Genomic DNA, 24,374 nt, shown 5'->3' on the forward strand with positions numbered 1-24,374 from the left:
CACAAATACACAGTGCAAAGTAAATTTTTAAATGCAAAATTTATTTATATGGCTATTTGGTCGTTCTACATTTTAAACTTGTGTTTTCAGACAAAACACCTCAACATTTAAAACTTCTTCATTAAAGTCCATTGCATTGTATGTTAAAGAAGAATATGCATAAAAAGTCAGACACGGAATTATCAAAGGAGACAAGGGGGGGGGGGGGTCACATTAGACATTTTGGGATTCCCTTATTTAAAAGATTTTAAGAAAAACATTTTGAAAAGCTTTAGTCAAACGTTGTCACAAAATTGTATATACCCAAATAATAGCATTTCACCAATGCAAGTTAAACATTTTGTGACTTCTAGGACTCTCAACTCCATTTACCCAACCTTCATGTAAAATTCCTGATTTCTTTAATATTTTTTTTTCTCTAAAACTTGCCAGACAACCACACATTTAGGGCAGTCCACTGGCTCCACTCTGTCATTCAAGTACATCCCAGTCCATCGCATCTTTCTTAGGTTTCAAAACAAAGCTAACATTAAGTGCACTCAAGATTATGCCATTTATAAAAAATAATCATAACAATAGAAACAACAACTGTAGTAATTACATTAGTAATAACAAACTCTACACAATTCTCATTATACATATATCACCTTGACCATCAGGCTCCGCCCCCCTGAGAAAAACACCTTGGGTTCAAGTTCTGGTTTAACACATCTGTATCAATTGCAAAGCAACCTCAGCTTCGTTACTTAAATAACAACAATTATTGTGAGGAAAGGACCATTTAAACTATCATAACATTATTTACATTAATAAATTCAAACTCATTGTCATAAATCACAGATCCTTGGTATTTACAGCATTAATATTTAAAGAAACAAAGCTTTGCTCCTCTTCATTTAATCCTGTGGCTTTTAACCTAAAATTTAAGATAATAAATTAAAATAAAAAACAAAAACAAAACAAAAAACCCAATGGAAATCAACAGAAATACAGAGATGTCTGTGGATTACAGACTGACCTCACTGAGCAGCAATGCACTGGCGGCATTTGAAGAGTTTGGGATTATGTGTCCTTATGTGATTCCTCACATTTTTCTGTCTGAAGAATGTCTTGCTGCACAACTGCAAAAGAGAATTAAATGTGAAAATAAGAAGAAACCCAATATAGAAGTACAAAGCCTGGGTGGGAAAGAAAAACTATTAAATGACTGGTGGGTTTTTTATTGCGGTCTTTTGTCAGTTTTATAAACACAGTCCATACTCTTTCATGAACACCAGATTAAAGGACTTTCAAGGACTATTTAACACACCTTTTATGTTGTATTAACCTTAATAAAGACAATAAGGGTGGGTTTGTTACTGCCAATCTGGACGGTATCAAAGGTACCTGTATCTATCATTACTGCAGTAATACAATCCAATGAGGAGAGAGGGCTGGTACAGTGTACGAGAGAGAGAGAGGGTTTGAGCCAGTGATGCAGTTTTTTCAAGCTTTCTTATTACTGCTTTTTATATTTATTTCACACTGGTTTTTAGTTATTTTTTATAAACCATTAATCAATATATATATATATATATATATATATATATATATATATATATCATATACAAATATTCTAACATAATATTAAATACTCAGTTTTGCAATAAAATGCAATAATATGATTGAGGGTGAAGGTAATTGCTGAAATTGAAAATATTCAAACGTATTTGTTAACCACCACTCCAGGGTTTTTAAAAATGAATTTTAAGGCTTTTAAGACCTTAACTCCTGCACAAAGATTAGCATTTATGATAATATCCTGAACCATAAAATGACTGTAAAACAAACTATTTCAAAAATAGTTCAAATAATACAAGTTTTGACAAAAATGAATATGTATACTTTTATTTCATCATGTATAATTGCATTGTTTTCCACATTTAGTTTTCATTTATGTATTTTAATTTTTATTTATTCCCAAATGTATGTATATTTTTTATTTATTTATTTATATCTACATTTCTTTGTCTTTATGCTAATGCACGTTTTAACTCAGCCATAGCAGTCGAGCTTAGAGTGGCAGTGCTGAAGCTTTGAGGCCACAGCGACACCTTGTGGTGTGACCAAAACAAAACGCAAGCATTTGCAAAAAGTTGCACAGGGAATGAATGACTTGAAGATGGGCAATATATCGAAAATCTTATAATCACAGTTTAAGTAATTTAATATCACCTTAACTGTATGTAGGGTTACCACACACACTCTTTATTCCGGACATGGCCGTAAAACGTCTTGACGAGATTTCTAAAATGTCTTGGCACACATGAACAGAAACCGCATCTTCAACAGATCTGATTACAGATACTTTGACATGGAAGCATGTGAAATTATCCACTAATCACATTTAATGTAAAAATGATTTATGCCTATGATCATATGTCAAGTTCGTAATTTCAATTGATACATGCAGTTATAATAAAAAGGCACTATATGGCTGTTTCCAGTAGCCTAAAATGAAAACATTATGAGATTATGTTTTAAATATAACATTTTGAATATAGAAATATGAAATGATGGAATCAATATTATAGGAATTATCACAGAACCACAAATGTGGTAGTGTTTTCTTACTGAATGAATCACTAATAAAATAATCCCAAATAATTCCAATTGATGATTTGTCATTAATCAGTATCTAAGAGCTGCATCTATGAAATATGCGTTATATGTTAAGCATTTGAACTGTTACATGTTTAGCATGCAAAATTATCAAACGGTAATGTAAACTGCAGTGGCATTTCAAGTGCAATAATCAATATGCTTGTGTAGACTAAAGTAAATTGTCCGTTGGTTTCTCTCCGCACATGTATGGAATAAAGAGCAGTTTTGTTCTAGCTTTTGCAGCACATAAAGGCTTTTTTTGTAATAGCACCATTCTATTCTAACAAAATTTTGTTTCAAATTAATCAAGCACTTGCAAAGATGTATGTTTGTTTTCACAGACTTTTCAGGATTTGAATCAATGTGTCTGAAATACTTTCAAGAAGAGTGGAAACCCTGTATTAAGCCGAAAGTAGACTGAAATGATGGTGTGAACAAGAAAAAAAATAGAATTAAGAAATTTTGCGAGTCAGATTCAAACCTGCCCTGGTCTCTCAATATGCTGGATGTGTAAATCGATTTGTCACAGCTCTGATGGTACTTTTTTTTTTACAATATGGGCAATTAATAAACCTTTTATTATAGCTTTGTACAGTAGATAGTCATATTGCTGGGAAGGGAGCACTTTCAGGCTCCCAGGAGACATACATACCGGGCAGGGCCAGTGTTTACCCTCAATGTGCTTGATCCGGTGCATAATAAGGGCATCGCAGTCCCTGTAGGTGGCCCTGCACTGCAGGCAAGCATGTGCTCCACTGGAGGCCTGACTGTGAGGACTCTTCTGCTGTTTCAGACGTGCCCGTCGAATGGATTCCAGTAGGATGGAACGGCGGCTGCTCAGAGGAAGCAGCTTACTTACATTCTACGAAGACAAAACAGACATTTTATGTTTATTACCAGATTAAAGTTAGTATTATTCTTTCCAACAATTGACATTTGAATACTACTTCCCTAAACCAGACTGCATACAAGTTTACAAAAAAGTTACGTAACATGCTTTTGTCATGACAATAAAAATCACCAAAGTCTAGCATTAGGACAACTTTTATCACCTTTGTCTTTGTAGATTCTTTCTTGACTTTACAGCTCCTCTTGTTGACTTGGGGGTGTCTAGAAACTCGGCTAACCTGTGACCCTTGGGACACACTGGTTTCATTCCGCTCGGTCTTTACTCCAATAGCAATCCTTTGGGAAAAGGGCGAGTGCCTGTTGCCAAGTCCTGCCCAGTGAGGCCCATTTAGACCGGTCCGATCTGGCATAATCCTGGACCTGACCCGATCTCTTCTGCCCATACCAGGTGATGAATCGCAATGGGAACTACTTCCATGAGAGACTGACCGAGTCAGGTAGATATCCATGCTCTCCTCCTCCCGTTTGATGCCACTTGGCTGCCGACAGAACCCAAAGAGGAAGCCTTGATCCAAAAGTTTGACGGGTGGTTTGCTCTGACGCTTGCCTAGGTCCGAGGGATCGCTGATTGGGAACGGCTGGGTTAGGGGCAATGGTTCAGCTGGCTCTTCCTTTATCGTTTTGTAAAGGGGATGGCTGTGAAGATGCTGATGGTTGGAAGCATCCCAATTCATGACGCCATACTGAACTTCAGGACTGTCCTTTTTTTTCAAATGTTCCTTAATTTTTCTGTTCTCCTTCACCTGTGTTCCTCTTTCAGTTCTGATGTGTTTTGCTTGTAGCATTCCTTTAGCATGGTTGTTTGTTTTGCTTGCTATTTGTTTTGAACTCTTAGGTTTGACTGTTGGGGGATGCCCAGGTTTGTGTCGCTTTGTGTTCTGCAAATTTGTTGTGGCTACCCTTACGGTGCGATCTGCTGGTGGGCGACCCCTACGTCCTGGTGCTTTAGGAGAAGTTGCCTGGGGGCTGCAGACAGTATTGCGACGGTGAATGGGTTGCAAGATGGCACTGTCCGAAGATTCTTGTTTTATCCTGAGCATAGTGCTTTTTGAAGAGGGAGAGGCATTGTGTGCTGGTACTTTACCTTTTCGTGCAGGTTGGGAAGGTGCTTTATCTTGATTTTTGTGGTGACGTCTGAGCGTTCGATCAATTGCACTGGAGTCTGTGTGCAGCAATGATCTGCTACGTGTAGCTCTTGCAATTGGCTGCACAGGATCATGCCTTTTCCTTTTGGACCTTTCTTGGTTCCAAGATTCTTGGAGTTCTACTTTCACTGGTCTGTTCAGCAAGTCCATTCTGCTCATGTCACAGAGAGACAAAGAAGGACTAACTGCAGCAAGCACCCCTAAACTGGTTCCGAATCCCAATGGGACGCCTTGTGCACGAGGTTTTCGCCGAGCTGTGAGCGAATAATCACTGACTTTTAACTTCCTAAGTCGTTTTTTCTGCCCCCAACCAGACAGTTCTTCTGGACCGGGCACCAAGGATTTCCTCTGCAAGCCAAGGAAGCTAAGAAGACGGTATTTCTCCTGAGCACGGGGGCTGTGCACCTCATCCTGAGAGATTTTGTTATAAACCTTCTCTTCCACATACTCCTCCTTTACCTTTACTGAGGTATCATGGGTCAATGATGTTGCCTGAGATTGAGATGGAGTCACTGAGAATTCATGCTGGGGCTTGTATGTCCGGTAGGAAGAGGACTTCCTCTTTCTCTTAGTGGAGAGGTCAATTTTGGGCAGAAGTCTGCGCAGAGCAAGTGCAGCGCCAGGTGAAGAACGAAGCAGACGTCGTGATGGAGAGGAAGAACGAGTAGAGGTGCAAGGAGATGTTGAGATGACCGAAGATGTGTGGCGGGAGGGTGTTTTTTTCTTGCAGGATGGAGATTTGAAGTCCATGAGCTTCATTCTGCGATTTGGGCTGCATGGAAATCCATTTTCCTCAACCTGAAAACTGGATGGGAACGGAGGATTTGAAGTTTCGTTTTCAGATTCATCTGTCAGTTTATCAACAATCTGCTCACTGTACTGTGCTTGGATGTTCCAGGAAGACTCAGAGCCTTCTCCTTCCTCATCCTCTCTCTTCCTTTTGACTCCCACTTTACCTCCTGAAGCTGAGGAGTGGTCTCTCCTGAAAGGTCCAGGCACTGAATTTTTTGGTTCACCAGGAGTACTGTGCATTCTGGAATGTAACTGACAAGTCTCTCGCTCCCTTTTGATAGCAGAACAAGCCTCAAGGGCAGGCCACATGCGTAGATGGCGGGCCATGGCACAAACCTCCGTCAAGATATCCAGATTCAGATTGAGGGTGGAAGTGTAAGAAAACTCTAGTAAAGCAAGCAGGCTCTGCTCACTGAAACCTATATGAGAAACCATAAAATAAGCATAAAATAAAAATGATAACTGATTAATGGCCTGAAGGATGTGTGTTAAAATAAGATAATGACAGTCTAAAGGTTAAGGATCTGCTGCTGAAATGCAGTATATTAATAAATTTAAAATATTTAGTACAGAAAATTGTATTAAAATATATTGTTTCCTATGACTGTGGGACACAATGTAACAAGTAAACTTTAAACAAACAAATGCATTATCAGAGAAGATCACAATGGTTCACCTTAATGAGTAAAATATGCTCAATTTCAATAATGCCCTTTTAAATTATTAGATTTTTAAACTAGTTTAACTTGAATAGCCTATGTAGTGCACCCATACCTGTGAGGTCAACATGTGACTGGGGATCAGTGGCTGAGTCCATTTCAGTAAATAACTCCTGGAAGTACTCGCTCACAGCAGCAAGGACTGCTTTGTGGGCAACAAAAGACTGCCCATCACCAGTTTTCAGCGTGATATCACAGAAGAGCCCTGCTTCCCGTTGGCTATTGAGTTTAGTTAAGACTTGATGACTATGTGATTCCACCATCCTGGAGATAAGTCCCACATCGGAACACTAGAGACAGAGAAAAAATGAAAGTAAGAAATAAAGTCAAAGTCAACAGTAATCCTGACTGAGATGTGGATAAATATATTTAAAAAGCCAGCCTTACCTCTGATCTCTCAGACTGACTGTGTTGACATTCCTCACAGCCAAAGACATAGTCTCTGACCTGAAAATACATTCCTAAAAGGAAAAAACAATACACATTTTAAAAAAACTATACAGAAAAGGATTTGTCTATGCAAAAAAGAAAGTCGGTGCTCTCAGACCACTCCTTCTCCACAAGAAGCTAGTTCTGTGTGGGCATTACCCATTCTCTTTCACTTTCACATTATATAGAGTAAATCACATAAACTGCTAACTATGCAACTGAGCAGCTAGTGTAGGAATCTCAAGTCACAACAGGTGAATTTCTTGCTTGGCAATGAAAAGACACCATCTCGGTCATAATCATCTCTTAGGAGTATAGCACTTGTCAACTCCAGTAAACTGAGAAACTGGCCAATGTGCCCTATTGCGGATTTTTGTAAATCACCATTCTTGTAGTGTGTGTAACATAGTTCTAAGTGATAAAAACATCCTGCGAAGTTTTAAATCTAAAGGTGCACCGTATATAAAGTTAGTGGGTCTCATACACTAATAATTGCGTGGATTTTTTCGTATTTGTACGCACAGGAGAACTTCTCCCGAAAAATCTCCACCTGATTCATAAAACGTTAGTACTCACACAAGAATGTTCTTAAACTTGTTTTGATGTTAGTGAATTTGGAGTATTCTAAATGAATGTCCAAGGTTAGTAATTTGCATTAAACACACCAAATGCATCTCCACATAAGGGCTTTCCGTACACGCTTTCTTTACAGCCTTTCGGCACTCATATCAAACTTGCTGCTGTTCCCAGACATGCTCTCGCCTGGATCCTCAAACAGTCCCAGTGTGCCATTCTCACCAGTTCTCACAATAAACACCTAAAGACCCAGATTACAGAGCTCCCATTGCATATATCTGTATTATTCAGAGAAACCTTGCAGCTGAAGCTATAATGCAGTTTTTCTTACTCTTTGTATGTATATGTACTGTATATAATCTAATGTATTTAAGATTACATTGTATTATTTAATAATTTCATTATATCATTTTAGATATGGATTATAATAATGCAATATACTTCAATGTAATTATAGTCATGTTAGGATGAACTATAACTTCAGAGCAAGTTCTTTTTGCGTTGTTCCGTTTGTTCCTATATGTTCCTTAGTGTAAGTGTTGGTGGGTTCAAGGTAAGAGTCAACTAAGTATATTAAACTAATAGTTTTTTAAAGGAATCGCAAGCCAATTCGTTGTGACGAAACATTAGCATATTGCCCGTCCACTTATTGAGCGAGCAGAAACTAGGGAGAATTGAAACCACCTCAAACACTGCAGTGGTTGCTGGATAGCGTCATGTCAAGAAGACGCTGTACTCTACAATGTGTTTATTGCGTTTCATATTGTGTAGGTCTCTGGCTAACTCACGTTATTGCCATCTTTCTGAAATACTACTTTAAATCACCTGTGGTCTGCAGTATTACCTAAAACTGTGTCTATTAATGCAGACTGTCTGTAATTCTTACTACTTTGAGTAAAGATAAAGGATAGACAAAGATTTGTTTTGCGAATTTGAATGTTACATCAGTCATTCACGTTAGTGCTGGGCTAACGTATGCACTGTTATTGATACAGTTCGCGCATGTGCACCGCAATACACACACACACACACACACACCTCTTAATGTACCTCAAATGTACCCCTAATGTACCCTTAATGTACCTCAAACCATCTTTAAACAATATTAGAATGAATTGTGAAAAGAAAAATGATGTTACTATAAAATCTAATTTTCCAAACCACAATAAAAACTTATCAGATACATTTACATTTCCACTCTCAGTTTTACATTGCTAATGACCTAAAAAAATAAAAAACAACAAATCATCAGCAATTTCAAATTTGATCCACGACTTTGAATTAGTTAAGGGCATATTATCCTCATTAGGCTTAGCGGTTGCCTAGTTTGTAACAGATTAATTTGGCAAACTAAAGTGTTTGTGGCACAGGGCAAACTACCCAGCTGTTCAGCAGCCTCAATAAGCTGTATTGAGAAATCACTGCAATCAGTGGAATTCAGAATTCAGCATGGTGCAAAACATGAAGCAGTACACCAAAAGCTTAGATTATTTCTCCCATCACAATAAGTCTGGACTTAGTGAAGCAACAAATTTGTAATACTCCAAACAGTTCTCAGGGGACTGTGGATTGGTATTGGTACAAGCCAGACCCACATCAAGATGTTGGGTCCCGGAACTCACCATTGACAGGGCTCAATCCGAGAGGCGGAATAAAGTGTTGTCTTTCAAATTCCCTCTGCACGCAATAGGATAGCGCTACAACCAACCAGAGCAACGAAGGTGAAGCAGAGCTAGTTGACAGATTAAACTTTTGCCGCATCTGGGTCAGCCAAACTCCGAACACATCTTCCCTTCTTAAGAATGATTTTAGTACTGTTCTTTGTTTTTCAAGGCCAAAGCCGCTGTTCGCAAGCTTCCTTGTTTACAAGTAGCCTGCGGAACCGCAGCAACTCTGCCGTCATTATGTTAAGTCTGCCCACCGACTCTATATGTGATTGGCCTGACCAGAGTTGGTTTTTCCAGCTCGTGAGCCAACTAGAGTTCTCGGAGAGTTGCTAGACGACCCTGGCTGCAAATTAGATTTGGTGCGTCTAGATTTCTAGGCTAGATCGGTATCCTAAGGGGTCAAAGAGCTACATTAAAGTTTGTGAGTTTGAACCCTATAAGAGATTCTAGGCTATATGAACTTGTATATGACTGGTCAGCTGACAAATCACAAGACACTAAACTCTATTACATGGGGATTGAAATAAATGGTAGATTGTACCATTTATACAGTAGATTGATCTGAATACTGTCAGGAATAATTATTGTCAGCAATATACAAACCGTTGGATGAAAATCATTTGCTAAAACAATCTAAAGTTTACTTGGCTTTTGGCTGTAAATGCAGAGCTCAACCAATGATCTTAAGTTCGGTACTATCAAGCAGTTATGAGGATTATTTTAGTCTGTGTATTTAACCTCTCTATCAATGATGTCCATTTATTAATTGACTAAATAGTCATTTAGCCAAAGATTTTAATACACAAATTACAGATTCAGTGCTCCTGGAATAACCCACGGTTAATTGTCTTAAGTGATCAATCAACCCATATCGAACTCAACAACCTTTCAGTTACCAGCCTAACTGCTTAAGAAGCTATCATCTAATACCAAGCATAAATGAGATTTGACATTCCAAAAGCAGTTTAAGAATTATAAACATCATACCAAGTCTTGAGATAAGGTGGCCCTGAGGGAGATCTTTGCCACCTCCAAATTCACCTTTAAGAAACAATGCAGCCTAGAAGTCATTCTAAAACAAGCCAACTACACTCCGCAACTCCTCGAATCAGTTTCTGTGTACATGAGATACATCAGAGCCACCTTCATTTTTGCCACTGTCATCAAAATCAATGCATGTCTTGTTTTCTGTCAGAGTATGAAAGGCAACATTTTCTCAACAATGTGACTTTTAATTGCTTGATGAATCATTCCCTGTGATTGTAAATAAATTCTAAATAATTTTATGCCATCTCTATGACACTTTACAAGTGCAAAGACAGCTATAGATAGGATGATAAATAATAAATAGGCCTACGCCCATGTTTACTGCAATTTTAGTAAGCAGGCAATTTGCTATGAAGAGTGCCCAACCCGTTCAAAAATTAAAAGTAATTTACTGTCAGGTTACAAACAAATAAAATTAAGCTTAAAGCCTAGTTCACAATGACAACATTTAAAGTCTACATGAAAGAGTTGTAATAGTCTTTTCTTCCCTATTGTGACATATCTGAGTGAAACAGCTTAATGAACATAAAGATGAAGGGCAGACCTTGATTTTGTCCATTGGGAATTGATTGGATCATTGTATTTTGCTAATTGCTGTGATCTAGTGTGAGTTTCAGGTTGTCCCGCCTTTGTTCCAGTAAACGTGTAATCAGAAAAGAGATGTCACTGCAAGAGGGAGGGGAACTTATTTTGATTAAAGATAACGAGGGCTAGTAAAGATTTTATCACATTAATGGAGACAAGATGGAGACATTTGAGAGCATGGGGAAAATATTAATTGTCTAGAATACTCTTTTACAAATCTCTTCAAATAAGAAGTTATTTAAAGGATGAAATTAAAATAAAAAGTTTATTCGATAGACGATATTCACCCTCTGTAGCACTTTATGATTTACATTAGTAAAATTAATTGGTAGATAATTTGATAGACAAATAAATATATTCAGAGGAATTAAGGATACAGGTTTACATAATATAAAAATAAAATAGTAAATTGAACTAGACAATAAAATAACAGAAGAGACTGAAAACAAAGTTTAAAAGAAAATGTAAGAACCTTGCAATCTCCATACTGGCTTGGAAAAGTTAATATGCAATATTTTATAACACCATAAATATCTTCTAAATATAATAATTTATCTTTAGGATGTTGGAGAAGTTGTGGTGAACTTAAAGCTCATTACACTCATATATTTTATACTTGCAAAAAAAATAAAACAGTTGGTGATAGAATTAATTCAGGTAATGGAGGATTTTTTTTAATAAAGACAAAAAAATTTGTTTTTAAATATTATAAAAACACAACATATAGTTTTAAGTATAGGACATATGCTACTCTTTTTATACCCTCCCTACCGTTTAATTGAATTACTTATTTAGTTAGTTATTTAATATTATTATTATTTGAAATAACATTGTTTTAATTACTTATTAGGCTATATGGGTCATCATTAGAGCTAGAGATAAATATGTAAATATTCATTTTTCTATTCATATGTAAAGGTGTATAACTGTGCTCTTTGGATATTGTTCTAAATGTGTGTGTGTGTGTGTGTGTGTGTGTGTGTGTGTGTGTGTGTGTGTGTGTGTGTGTGTGTGTGTGTGTGTGTGTGTGTTTATGTGTTTATGTGTTGGTGGTGGGTATTGTCACACAAAAGACATTAAAGGAAAAGAGAATAGAAGGAAAAAAAATAAGGAATAATTATTGGGAAAATATTTGTCTTTAAAGGAAATGTCTATGTATAAATGTGCTATTTTTTAAATTGGGTTTTAACGAGGGCACATGAGTATTAAAAACAATAATGGCGTGCAGTGATAAATCATTTATAATAAGCACAAGATAATAAAAAGAAAAGACCTGTCAATTTTGTGGTGACCATTTCAACTGTCACGTTGGACTTGGTAGTTGCACTGCTCATTTGCATAAATATTGTTGCGTCGCTGTTGCATGTCTCGCAGGAAATCGACACCTCTCATGACTATGCATAATATTTATGCTTAAATATGTTTAATAATATTATAATTAACTGAATAAAATAATAATTTACAAATGTATAAACTTTCGTGATTGTTTGAGGCAAAGTACAAATATAAAACAGACACTTAACTGTTACATAAAATGTATCGTTAGTAAAAAATAATACAATAAGAGAAAAATGACAAACCTTCCCACCAATAGTGCTCGGCCACCAGTCTGTATGTGTCCTCCAGGGTGTGGTGCGACTTGCCGGGTCTCTTCTCGTGAAAGGTAGCTATGGACTGAAGTCGCTTGTCTTCAGCTAGCACCTCCCGGTACTGGACGAACCCCTTCTCCAACTTTCTGCGGTAAAGCGAGCCGCCGATGACCTCGAAGGCAGAAGACGAGAGGGACGCGCGGCCGCCGTTCACATACCCCGCGCGTTCCCGCTGCTCGTCCGCTGAGAGTTTAGTAGTGCGAAAGGTGTCATCAGTGTCATACTGAGCACTGTATGTGCATTCACTTGCCATTTTTTGTTTGTTTCTCAATACACTTTCACTTTCAGTGCAGCTTGTTTGTAATCCTTTCTCCTATGTGTAAAAAGCAGAACTTTTAAACATGGCTTCATCCACCGACATTGAGGCGTTTCTGACACCAATGATGCTCTGAGAAGTGTCAATGAAGTTTTACCAGCAAATCCTCAGAACGGACATTTAAGTACCCAGATAGCAAACTGACATTGAATCAACATAGAAACGACGTTTCTCGTGACATCGAAACGACGTTGATCTCCGACGTCGATCCGGCATCGTTTTGCTCATCGAAGTAATGTTGAACCAACGTCAGACACGCCATTCAAAACTAACATAAAATCGACGTAATTGGTTTGCTTACCTAACGTTGAAACGATGTTGATTTTCAGTTGGGTGAAACAACGTTATAGAATCAACTTAAAATCGATCTAATGGTTTATACCTAATATTGATGCTGATTTCAGTTAGGTGAAGCAACTGTATAACAGTCATTTTCTACTTGTTTTAAAATCTTAAATACTTAATACTAATAGATAAATACACACATCACATTCAGTTAACATTGCTTTAATATTTACCAAATACAGTTACAAATAGCCTACATAGAGTATACAAACCTTCTGTATAAAAAACATTCCCTTATGAAACAAAAATATGTTGCAGTATATTGGAAAATATCATAATACATTAGGCAATATATTCACATAGGATTTAATATTTATATTCTCCAAAATATTGCAATATATGAAAGCGGCAATCATTTGTATATTTTGCAATATATTACAGGAATATATAATATATTGTATAATACCATCAATATATTATTCCATGTATTTACAATATATTATAATATATTTCAAGTAATATATTGGTAAATATATTTTCCTTTCGTATGGGTTTACAGTATAGAAAAGGCATTAACACTCAAATACACAGAAATATCAAAGTTAATTATATACCAATTTTAATTATATACCAATTTACACAAATGCGATATTTACTCAGGAATAAAACTGGTCATGTTCTTTTGCACCAAATAGCCTATATTATTTTTATTAGGGCACAAAGGAGATTTTAGGCAGAACATTGTCACAATTCACTATCACTGCTTCTTTTCTAACTGTGACTGAGACTATTGATTAAACTATTATGAGACAAAATGATTTCTGAAGGATCATGTGTCACTGAAGTAATGATGCTGAAAATTCAGCTTTGATCACAGGATTTACAGAAGTCAATTAAAATAGAAAACAATTATTTTAACTTGTAGTAATATTTCATAGTATTACAGTTTTTACTGTATTTTTGATCAAATAGGTGCAGGTTTGATGAGTACCGGTATATTGTTTATAGTTAAGATGTTTGATGTAATTGGCATTGTTAAATGTGCTTGGGGAAAAAAGAGATCTGAATATTGACTATACCGATATCTAGTATTAGTGTAGCAAAACTGAACAACTGTGACAGTGGAATTTGTAGACAATATTTCCATTAAATCATCAAGAAAAAGTTTTAAGAGTTGCAAGCTTAGTAGTTTTTTTTCCTTTCTCATTCCCAAACACAAAACAACCTTTTTAAAATCTTCATTGCAAGTGCACAAATCCAATTCTACAAATTAAGAAACTCAGGCTCAAACGTTTGTAGATCAGTAAAATTTTGGCCAGTCATGCGTATTTCTGTATGATTTACATTTAGTGATGTGTGACTATTCTTTAAAACTACACATTTCACTGTCACCGGTGCTCAGTTTTGCTGTAATAATAGCAACACACACATAATAATATAGCACAGAACATGGTAGTAAATCAGCCATCTATGCAAAAGCAGAGGTCGGTGTGGTGGACTGTTGGTACATCTGTCCAGGCCAACATCTGGGGTCTTGATGCCTTTAACTGGGTATCCCTGAAAACCTGCAATAAAAATAGAACAGTTCTAAATCCATCATACATACCCTTTATAAAGCATCTTCTCTGGTATACAGTATCACAAATGATAATTTCCAGGTTCAATTTCAATTTAGCTCAATATACAATATTTGTGGTATGATATTCCCCAAAAGGAATGATTTCTCAACTCACCCATCTGAATATTGCTTTAACATGGCATTTTATGTGAAGACCAGTGACCTTGTCACATTTCTTTTAATTTTCATATAGAATAAAAAAAACTCCACGCATTTACTAACCTCATTTGGATAAATGGAATGGTGGAAATCTTGAATCCGTGTTACAAAGTCAGTGATGTGCTGTAAAGTAAAAGGAAAGACAGATATAAGTAAAACTGTATTTTCATAGTAAGTCATTTTCTAATTAGGTCATTATTTTTATTTTTTTAAAGATCTTTGTTAATAACTTTGCTTAATAATATTAACATAATAATAATAGTATTAGTAGTAGTAGCAGAAGTAATAGTAGTAGTAGTATATAAATGCTATAAAAATTATATCATGAGCTAATGAGAGTAGAAAGTGAAAAACTTTTTAATCAAGTCAAAGGAGTGCCAGCAGCACCTGTTCTAAAGTTATAGTACACAAGACACAAAAATGGGAGGTACAGCCTCTCACTAATCTTACAAAATAACAACCATCCTGACAAATACTGTATAAAACACCTCTTCTAATCCTCACATTATATCTAAAAATACAAATAAATAAGTTATTTTAGTAGTTTATCCTCCTCAAGTCCATATTTTCAGTTCAGAAATCTTCTTGAAGCCATCTTACAACCTCCATGCAGTAGATAGGTAGTTAGAGATGTTCCGATAACCTTTTTCCTTCTTGACTCCGATACCTGGGCTCAGGGTATCGGCCGATACCGAGTACTGATCTGATACTACTAGCTCTGTATGAGTTGCTAGAATTATTTTATGGTGTGCTTCAGACTTAACCCTTAATAGAACATGAACAAATACATACAGTAAACTACTGTATTTAGTACAGTATTTTTATTATCTGACATGCATATGACAGTAATATTATTTATTTTTCTTATATATTAGCGAAAAAGAACTTCAAATGCAGCCACAAATCTAGCACGCAAACTGAAAATAGGGATTTTAGTTTTACAATATAACTGTATTAAAAGAACTGCAAAAAAAAAATCTAGGATTATAAAAAAATCATATATTAATTAGAAAAGAATCTCTACTACAAAACAAGTGAAAAATAAGCAATTATCTAGGCATAATTATTATTATTACATAGAGACACAGCCATATGCACTTATGCTGAGTAAATACTATATTTATATTATCATAAGCAAGGTAGCTTGTAGGGCTGGGTAAAAAAATATTGATTTCAATCCGAGTCTCCCTTTTACAAAACAATATTCATTCTTAAATCCCTGTTTTCAGTTAATGAATGAAATAAACATTGTAGTGCGCCTCCCATCCAATAAATCGCAATAAATGTATGTGCTTTAAGACTTTACAAAGTCTCAGTTTGAAAATGTTTTTTAAAACATAAATACCGTTTTGGTGTTGTGATGTGAGATCGCTCTGCCGCAGCTCAGCTCAAGAGAACCAGTGCCAAATAAACATGGATGAGCATCTGAAAGTGTGTTAAAAGATACAGGACAACTTAATGAAATCCGTATCACTTGAGAAACATGTCAGTAACGGATTGTAAACAATGTCATGTAACGTCACATTTACAGAAAAAACGTATCCAGTGTCCATAAACTCGTTAGTCTGCTAGAAAGATTTACTCTAGAGAGGAGCATTTTGCTAATTATATGCACCACATTACATGGGTTATTCTTTGTCATTTTTAATATTCTTCTATATTTAATGTATGTATGAATAAATCTGGCAAGTTTTTTGACAGACACCATTTAAATGTTTTTATATATATATATATATATATATATATATATATATATATATATATACATACTAATTAGAGTAGAAATATGATTATGTAATTGTAAAGTTAATATTATAACATTATTATTTAAAACAAAATTTTGTGTAATTTAAGTGTTTGAATACAAATCAGTTAATTTAGTATGCTAATGTAGTATCAACTGACTCCCATAGTTTACAGCATTAGTTCAGAGATTAGTTTTCCTTGAGAAAATTTGCCATGTATTGTACAAACCTGATATATATCGAAAAGAATCAATTTGTATTGAATCAAATTGAAAATCGAATCGAAAGCTTGTGAATCGAAATCAAATCGAATTGTGAAATTTGTGTCAATACCCAGCCCTAGTAGCTTGTGACGACATGAACAGATGAACTTCATCTCCAAAGCCGTTCTGAGATTGTACTGATTAATTTGAAAAAAACAACTAGTCATATATTAAGTAATGGATAATGTACACCCAGGCCAGTTGTTATCGCAGAATAAACCCCGACAGAGTGATCAGGACCCCGAGGCGAAGCGGAGCATCACTCTGAAGGGGTTTATTCTGCGATAACAACCGGCTGGGTGGACATTATCCCACTTATTACACGGCTACTAGTATCAAATAAATAATTATTAGACACAAAATATTGTCTCGAGATTAAATATTGTATTTGCTCTTACGCAAAGCTTCCGCGAAGAAAAACAGTTCCAACCTGCTTTAAGCCTTTATCTATTGTTGCTAAATGTTGAAAATGAATGCTGAAAGGGTTAGTTCAGCCAAAAATGAAACCAAGCCTATGATTTACTAACCCTCAAGTTATCGTAGGTGTTTATGACATTCTTCTTTCAGACAAATACAATCGGAGTTATATTTAAAAAGTCCAGGCTAACGTTAATCCCAGCAGTAGTTGGAGCTGTTTCTGAAGTCCATTAAATGCAGCTGTCCGTCAAATAACGTGCTCCACACGACTCCGATGGGTTAATAGAGCCTTCTGATTCCAATCGATGCGTTTGTGTCAGAAAAATATCCATATTTAAAACTTTATAAAGGAAACCTGCCTTGAAGTCTTCCATTGTAACCCACGGCTGTTTAAGCCACAAGATGGCGCCAGCGTTAAGCACAGAAGTAGAACCGGTCAAGATAACTCGCAGTACCCGGATGAGCGGTGTGTGTTATCTGGAAATAACATACCGCTGGAATGAGCGATTGACCAATCAGAATCAACTATTTCACAGAGCCATGTAATAAACACAGATACTTCAAGACCTTTACAGCAACTAGGCTTGCTGTGATAGTCAGTGTTAGAAAAGTAGTTTTTGTTGGTATATGGTTTTAATTATTAAAAGAAAATTGTCAAAAATTGGTATCGGTGGGTCACAAAATTACAAAATCGGTGCCTCTCTAGTAAAAATACATACATACAAATAAATAAATAAATACCTTTGAGTGGAACACTGTGCAGTATGGCAAACATAACTCAAAACAAACCTAGAGAAATAAAATAAAATATATTAACGAACATGACATCCTGCTATCATAACAGTTAAATTAATTATCATAACTACAACTATAACATTATATTTAGGGATGCATGATATATCAGCAACATATCGTTATCGGACGATATATGAGCATTTTTGTATATTATTCTTATTGATCCGATAAGAAAATGTGACCGATATATTCAAGCCGATAGATAATGTCTTATTTCCTTAAGCTGAGACACAGGAGCGCTGTCCGCCATGATGGGCTTGAATTGCTCGAAATATGATTGGAATCACTTCAAACAGGAAACTACATTTTTGTGCAACATTTGCAGCAAGATTGTTGTGTTACAGCGCGTTTGTTGAGGGAAGAGCGAGTCCACGGAGTTACACCTTCATGACAAGCACTGTCAAGTTCGCTTGTGCATTCGCAGCCTTTTGTGCCATTGTAAGTTGTAATATTATATTTAATCTGTGTATGTAATTATAAAGTGCCTTATTTTATCGGTCTAGCTTCAACGTGCGCAGTTCAAACAGAAATGCTTAGCATTAATAACTACTGGGACTGTCATATACATAACACTGTATTGAGGATTTTTTTTTGTAATAAAACGTTGTGAATTCTCTGGGTTTAGTTGTGTTTCAGTGCTGTTGTGGGAAGAGCGCGTCACCAACGCATTCTGACCAGGAGTAAAGATCGCTTGTGCATTTGCGTCATTTTAAGCATGTGTCGTAATATTAAGTTTATGTAGACAACATCTTATTGATCTCATATAGGACGCATTTTGTTGAGTTAATAACCTGCAGCCCTTTATTGTACCAATTTCAGGGAAGAGCATCCACAGGAGTTTTAGGTATTCACCTGTGTGTGATTTTGTTCGAATACAAGTTGTAATAATATATTTCCTAAGACTTGTTTGCAATATTATTTAGGCTTTTTTTTTTTTTGTTAGGCAATATAATTGTTGGTAACATTTCACAAATAAGGTCTCATTTGCTAATGCATTAACACGAACAGAGAGCAATAACTTTTGTTAATGTTACTAATAAAATGTTTGTTTATTAACAGTCCATTTACAGTGTATTACTTAATCTTAACACACAACTTTGGATCTGAAAATGTTGAGATTAACATGAACTAAGATTGATAAATCCTGTAGAAGTATTGTTAATTCATTGTTGGTTAACTAATGCTAACAAAAATTATGTTCGGCTCATATATCGGTTATTGGCTTTCAAATATAAAGTTCTCAGTATCAGCCAAAATTTTCATAACAGTGCATCCCTAATTATATTTGTTGCCTTCTTCATTTAGCTGATTATTTAGATTACGGGCTTTTCAATGACAATCTCACTTTTTCTTGAGATTTTGTTTAATATAAAGAGCATTACACATAAAATTTATTATTATTATTAATATTAAACAACCTGGGGTTAATGATTTTAAATGTGAGACTTATTTCAAAAAACATAAAAAATCTTACAGACCCCAAACTTTTGAGCTTGAGCTTACTCAAACATCATATGGTTTTATAGCCTTGGAGATTGTGCTCAACTCTGCTGGGATGCTGCAGGCCATCAGCATGGGAGGATCTAGGAACATAAAATGCAATTTGTCAAAGAGTCAAACATATTTCATATATAATGCCAGGTTTATTACAATGAACCAAGCTCTAGCTTGCAGAGGTTAAAATGTAGAAAAGAGGAAGAACATAAAGCAAATAATATAAATACATTTCTTAAGATAACAGATTTTATATTTTAAGGTTTGATCATTCAGTATTGTTCATATATATATATATATATATATATATATATATATATATATATATATATATATATATATATAATTTTGTGAAAGAAAACTACAGATTCATGGTGATATAGGTGAGATATATTGTGAAATTAATGCAATACATATTAAATTATGAACTTCCTCTGTTCACCTTATTCTGTCAAAAGCTCCATTGAGAAATGTTGAAACCTTGGGAGCTTCCTCCTAGGTTGTAGAGGGTTTTTTCAGTCCTGTAATATTTTTTTATGATATCAATATTTGTTTACAATGAGTTTTCATCTGATTTTCGGCTACGTGTAAGTGACGTCACCGATTAGTGTTACATCGCATACTTTTAGGTTAAATAAATTAGCTTACTAATTACCAGCTAAACCTTTGCATAACTATCAAAAAATGTTTTCTACACATAAAGATGTGATTAAAAGCCCAAACTTTCATAAGCAAGAGCTCAATCGATAGCCTGTTATGTTAGCTCTTCTGAAAACGGCTAATGCTAACTGAAGTTTTCGAAGACACGTAACCATTTCTATAAAGTAAATATTCAACAGAAGCGTGTCAATTACAGGTAAGAAACGTGTCAGGAACAGTTTTATGTATTATTTGTGTGATTTTAGAGACTATAAACTCACCTGAAACCAGTGAAAACAGCGAGAGACGGAGTTTTGCTGCTTGTCAGTTGACGGTTCCCAGTTTCCATGGCAACTCCGAGCCGCTCCAGTGTTTGAACGGTTTGAACGCAACTCGAATATATTAACGCGCACGCACATTAAACACGTCACAATCAAGCAACATTTGCACAAATAAACATACAGTTAACATAGAGTTAAACAATGACATCATTTAACATCTCATTAAATATGTAATTATTAAAAAACGCTTTTGTGATCCAGTCTTTAGTGCTTTCAGATTCTTTAAACCCTATATAGTAGACATGAAATAGCTTCAATCATACAAATCAAAAGTGTTTGCTGTCAAGATGCTTATCTCCCCCCCCCCCCCCCCCCCCCCCGCATCTGACCACAGAAAGTCCCTTCTGAAGTCAGTAGTGTCACTTTTCAAACGTTCTTTGATGGGTAATTATTTTAATTAATTAATTATTTTAGTAATTATTTTAAACTCAAGATGGGTTTGGTGCACACAGGGATAAAAACGTACCTAATGTTTAAAATGTAATTACTCTGCATTTATTTTCTCTAATGTTGTTGGCCTACATGGTATCATGGATTCTAGCAAACAAATACCAACAGATAAAAAATATTTACCAATGAATTATATATATATATAGGCTATAATATAATATAGCCTAGCTTTAGAAATAGTAAACATGCAAAAACTCACTTGAAACTATATGGTGCATGAATATATTTTCAGATAGCCTATGTACACATATTTACACATAAAATGAAATATCCTCTTTAAGCTTTATTTTCTATGCATTTTCAAATATAGGCTATTTCAATATATTTAATTGTTTCATGTATTGTAGCCTAAATATTATTTCTGTGTGGGATTATCGTTCTTCATGTGTTTTTGACCTGTGCTTACGCACCAATCTTTCATTCTTTTTACTGCTTTCATTTAGTAATTTTAATTCGTCGGCATCCGACGACAAAAAAAAAAAAAAAAATCTGGCAAACTTCAAAGACTTTCCATTTAAATATCAACCACTTCTATAAACTTGTGGAGATTACTTAAATATTTTTTTCATAATGAATTAAAAGACATAGGCTATCCTATTTCCATAAGAATTCAGTTCAGGCGATGGTCTGATTCCTCTAACCAAGTTTCAACATATATTAGACGTTATTTTGACCATATCCGTCAGCCGTATATCGTTGGAAAGTCAACCTCATTTCAACGTGGAATCAACGTTATATTTTCGACGTAATAACGTTCTGATGTACCGACCAAATAGTGAACGTTGATTCAACGTTGAAATTTGATTGACGACTGATACTGACCTTTACAACCAAAAATCAACGTTGAAACGACGTCTGTTTGCTATCTGGGTAGCAAGCGTAATCAATAATATCATATAGACAGTCTCTCTTAAATTTGACATCCAGGTTATTTTTGTTAAGAAGCACTGGACTAGTAGCTGAAGTAGTTTACAATAAAGTCCATCATCTTTGGTGCGCAAGATGTGACATATTCCTATCAAACGTTAAAAATAATGCAACTCCATGAGACACTGAATTCAAGACAGATGAGTAACTTCCACCATCAAAAGCCATAAATAATCCTTACCACTAAATATAATTCAAAATAATTTCGTAAACATGGATGGGAAGTTTTTCAATAGGTTGTCCCGGAAAACTGAACTAAACACAACCAATCGACTGAAAAATGTCTCAGTCTGTCAAATGTGCAGTTGGCTGCCACTCATTAATATTAAATTATTGTTATTTAGGCAGGTACTTTAGGGCCTCTTTCATCAGATATAACGTTAACGTTAACTGCAATTGAACTAACAATGTGTCACGAAACGCCAACTACGTCATAACAGGAGATCCGAACGTCCAAATTTCTCGGCGGGCAGCAATAACAATCTCGCGGAAGGGTCTTCCTCTCGCGCGTGCAACTTGTGATTTCTTGAACTCGGTTTCAGCACGCCGCAGCTAATCTGTCGCGCGACCTATGCGTGAGACGCGGGGGTCTTCCCGAAACACACCAGAACGGAACGGCGGCCCTCCAAAATCATCTATATCATCCGCGGTTTCCCCTTAACGTGCTCCGCGTCCGTTCATGTAACGTTAAAGCCAGTCAGATGATCAAATAATCCAATTTTTAACTCGTAGTCCTCTGTTGGTTGCCATTCGTCAACCTAACTTCGCTTCGACGCCCAACTGCCTCACCCCCTCCCTTCCTTGACTCACATTGGTGGATTCTTTAAAGAACATCGACTGCGTTCAACGCCATTGGTCATTGAGACGGTCACTCACCGGGCTGTTTTCCCTACTTTTTCCCTACATGAAGATAGGTTGTTGACGTCAGCGTTACCTTACTTAGTGTCAAGTTTATCAATATGAAAAAGGACAACAGTGCGAAAATATTGTTTCCCTTCGACTCGTTTTCATTTTAACCCTTCATAGATATGTGAAGCTACATTCTCTTAGGCTATTTCTCTGCTTGAGTTATTATTGGTCTATAGATTATGTCGTAGTTAAGGTGAGCTATTATTCATGCATCGTACAATGAATGGTTTTTCAAATCTATTGTAATTTTCGTATATTTAGCCAAATTAATGCACAGGAAAAATGTAGTAAAAAAAACAAATATTGTCAGAGCAGCGGCCTATTTTTAAAGGTGTACATGTTATTTTTGAGGACACAAACACAATTGTTGTTTGAATACACCTACTTTTATTTTAAACGTTAGCCTACCTCACATTTATGTTATTGTATTGGGCCTGAGAAACAACACACTGGAATATTATTGTGTTTTGACTGTTTGTCTGACCAGTGATCCTTCCCTTACACAAAACTAGCCTTATTCAACAAATTGTCTGCATGATATGCTGAAACTTCTTATTTCCCTAAATTTTTGTAAGTGTATGTTTCATTTTGGGAAATGGTATAGTGAAGTGAAGTTTAAATTGTGGTAATTTGATTCAAGTAAAGGTTTCTTCTATAGCAAGTAACAATCAAACAAATATATAAATTAATAAAAATAATACAGTGAAACCTCTTTGAAAAAAAACATAAGGGATAAAATTCAGTAAACAAATAAACTGAACCTGATGCCAATAGCAACTGTCACAGAAAATGACAGTACTTGGAGTTACTGAAAGAAGACATAGACAGCTAATGTATTGCAATGGTAATTGATTGTCAATCAGTGTAGGATTACTGGTAAAGAAGATTCATAATCGAAACAACAATAGCTTTCACAAAGTCACATGTCATTACAGGACAGCCTGTAATTTTTGCAGGAACATTGCTGGTATATGCTGAAACATCATCAACTAGGTTGTCACACTAATTTTTTGTCTTTTCTCTAATCATAGGCAATATGAAAGGGGAAAAAAATTCTACTAGATCCACAATGCAAGGCGCCATGAAAGTGCCACATAAATCTGCCACAGGAAGAACATTAATGCCTGCATGTAATGTGCTTTGCCATGTTTATGTTACATGTACACTCCTCTGCTTGTTGATAACGACACAGGATGACTCAACTAACCACATGACATGGTTCAGTTGGCTGTTGGCTCTGCCATACATGAGGTTTCCAACATACTGTTGTGGATGACATGATCTTTCATGATAGATTCAGTTGCTCATCTAATACTAGCAAGGTTTAAGAGTACACTGTCAAATTACATTATAAAAATAATTTCTCATTTTGTGAATGTCCAATGTTGACACTGATGACACCGAATGACACTGTTCAATCATACATTAGTTGAGAACGATTTAATATTGATACCCTAAACATGACTCCAAAAGTGAATACACTGATTATCTCTTTATCAAGTCACAGCAAGTGAAAAAAAAAAAAAAAACTCAAAGTGGATGTGTAAGAAGCAGGACAAATGGGAAATGGGATACATTAGGATTTGAGTGAGGTTGAAAAGGGCCAAATTTTGATGGCTAGATGTCTGCAGTTGTCAGTATCTAACAAAAGTTGTCCAAGGAAGGAACAACGGTGAACCAGCGACAGGATCGTGCAGCCAAGGCTCACTGATGCAGTGAAGCCTGGCCCCTTTGGTCTGATCAAACAGACAAGCTACTGTAGCTCAAATTGCTTCTGTCCACCATGGTAAGCACCAAGAGTGTAACGTAAGCATCAGAACTGGACCACAGAGCAATGGAACTAGGTGGCCTGGTC

The 24,374-nt window shown here is 35.7% G+C and overlaps 1 protein-coding gene and 1 long non-coding RNA gene across 6 annotated transcripts; both read right to left on the reverse strand.

The window, feature by feature from the left end:
- Positions 1 to 20: 20 nt before the first annotated feature.
- On the reverse strand, positions 21 to 12,603 carry si:dkey-229b18.3 (uncharacterized). 2 transcript variants are annotated; one of them, XM_067443960.1, is made up of 7 exons: positions 12,093 to 12,603; positions 6,596 to 6,669; positions 6,264 to 6,498; positions 3,696 to 5,908; positions 3,296 to 3,505; positions 1,019 to 1,121; positions 21 to 916 (listed from the first exon to the last, which is right to left on the reverse strand). In XM_067443960.1, the coding sequence occupies exons 1-6, from the start codon at positions 12,412 to 12,414 to the stop codon at positions 1,020 to 1,022; spliced, it is 3,156 nt and encodes a 1,051-aa protein (XP_067300061.1). In that variant the 5' UTR covers positions 12,415 to 12,603; the 3' UTR covers positions 21 to 916; position 1,019. The 2 variants fall into 2 exon arrangements, with proteins under 2 accessions (XP_067300061.1, XP_067300060.1); XM_067443959.1 differs by having other exon boundaries at positions 21 to 1,121.
- A 4-nt stretch (positions 12,604 to 12,607) lies between these two features.
- LOC137075440 (uncharacterized) lies at positions 12,608 to 20,373 on the reverse strand. 4 transcript variants are annotated; one of them, XR_010905039.1, is made up of 7 exons: positions 20,174 to 20,373; positions 19,238 to 19,342; positions 17,706 to 17,753; positions 16,618 to 16,684; positions 15,885 to 15,964; positions 14,603 to 14,662; positions 12,608 to 14,327 (listed from the first exon to the last, which is right to left on the reverse strand). It is a non-coding gene; the product is annotated as an uncharacterized lncRNA (long non-coding RNA). The 4 variants fall into 4 exon arrangements; XR_010905038.1 differs by lacking the exon at positions 16,618 to 16,684 and adding an exon at positions 17,324 to 17,441; XR_010905040.1 differs by lacking the exon at positions 16,618 to 16,684 and adding an exon at positions 19,696 to 19,774.
- Positions 20,374 to 24,374: the final 4,001 nt, after the last annotated feature.

This window comes from Pseudorasbora parva, chromosome 5 (genome assembly GCF_024679245.1).
Source record: "Pseudorasbora parva isolate DD20220531a chromosome 5, ASM2467924v1, whole genome shotgun sequence".
Taxonomy (NCBI): domain Eukaryota; kingdom Metazoa; phylum Chordata; class Actinopteri; order Cypriniformes; family Gobionidae; genus Pseudorasbora; species Pseudorasbora parva.

What these genes read in the sequence shown, in the direction of transcription:
- si:dkey-229b18.3 (XM_067443960.1), bottom strand. Translation starts at nt 12,414, where the DNA reads ATGGCAAGTGAATGCACATACAGTGCTCAGTATGACACTGATGACACC. An exon ending in CGAGCACTATTGGTGGGAAG is followed by an intron (nt 6,670 to 12,092) that starts GTTTGTCATTTT and finishes TTTTCCTTTTAG; the next exon opens with GAATGTATTTTCAGGTCAGA. An exon ending in AAGAATCTACAAAGACAAAG is followed by an intron (nt 3,506 to 3,695) that starts GTGATAAAAGTT and finishes TTGTCTTCGTAG; the next exon opens with AATGTAAGTAAGCTGCTTCC.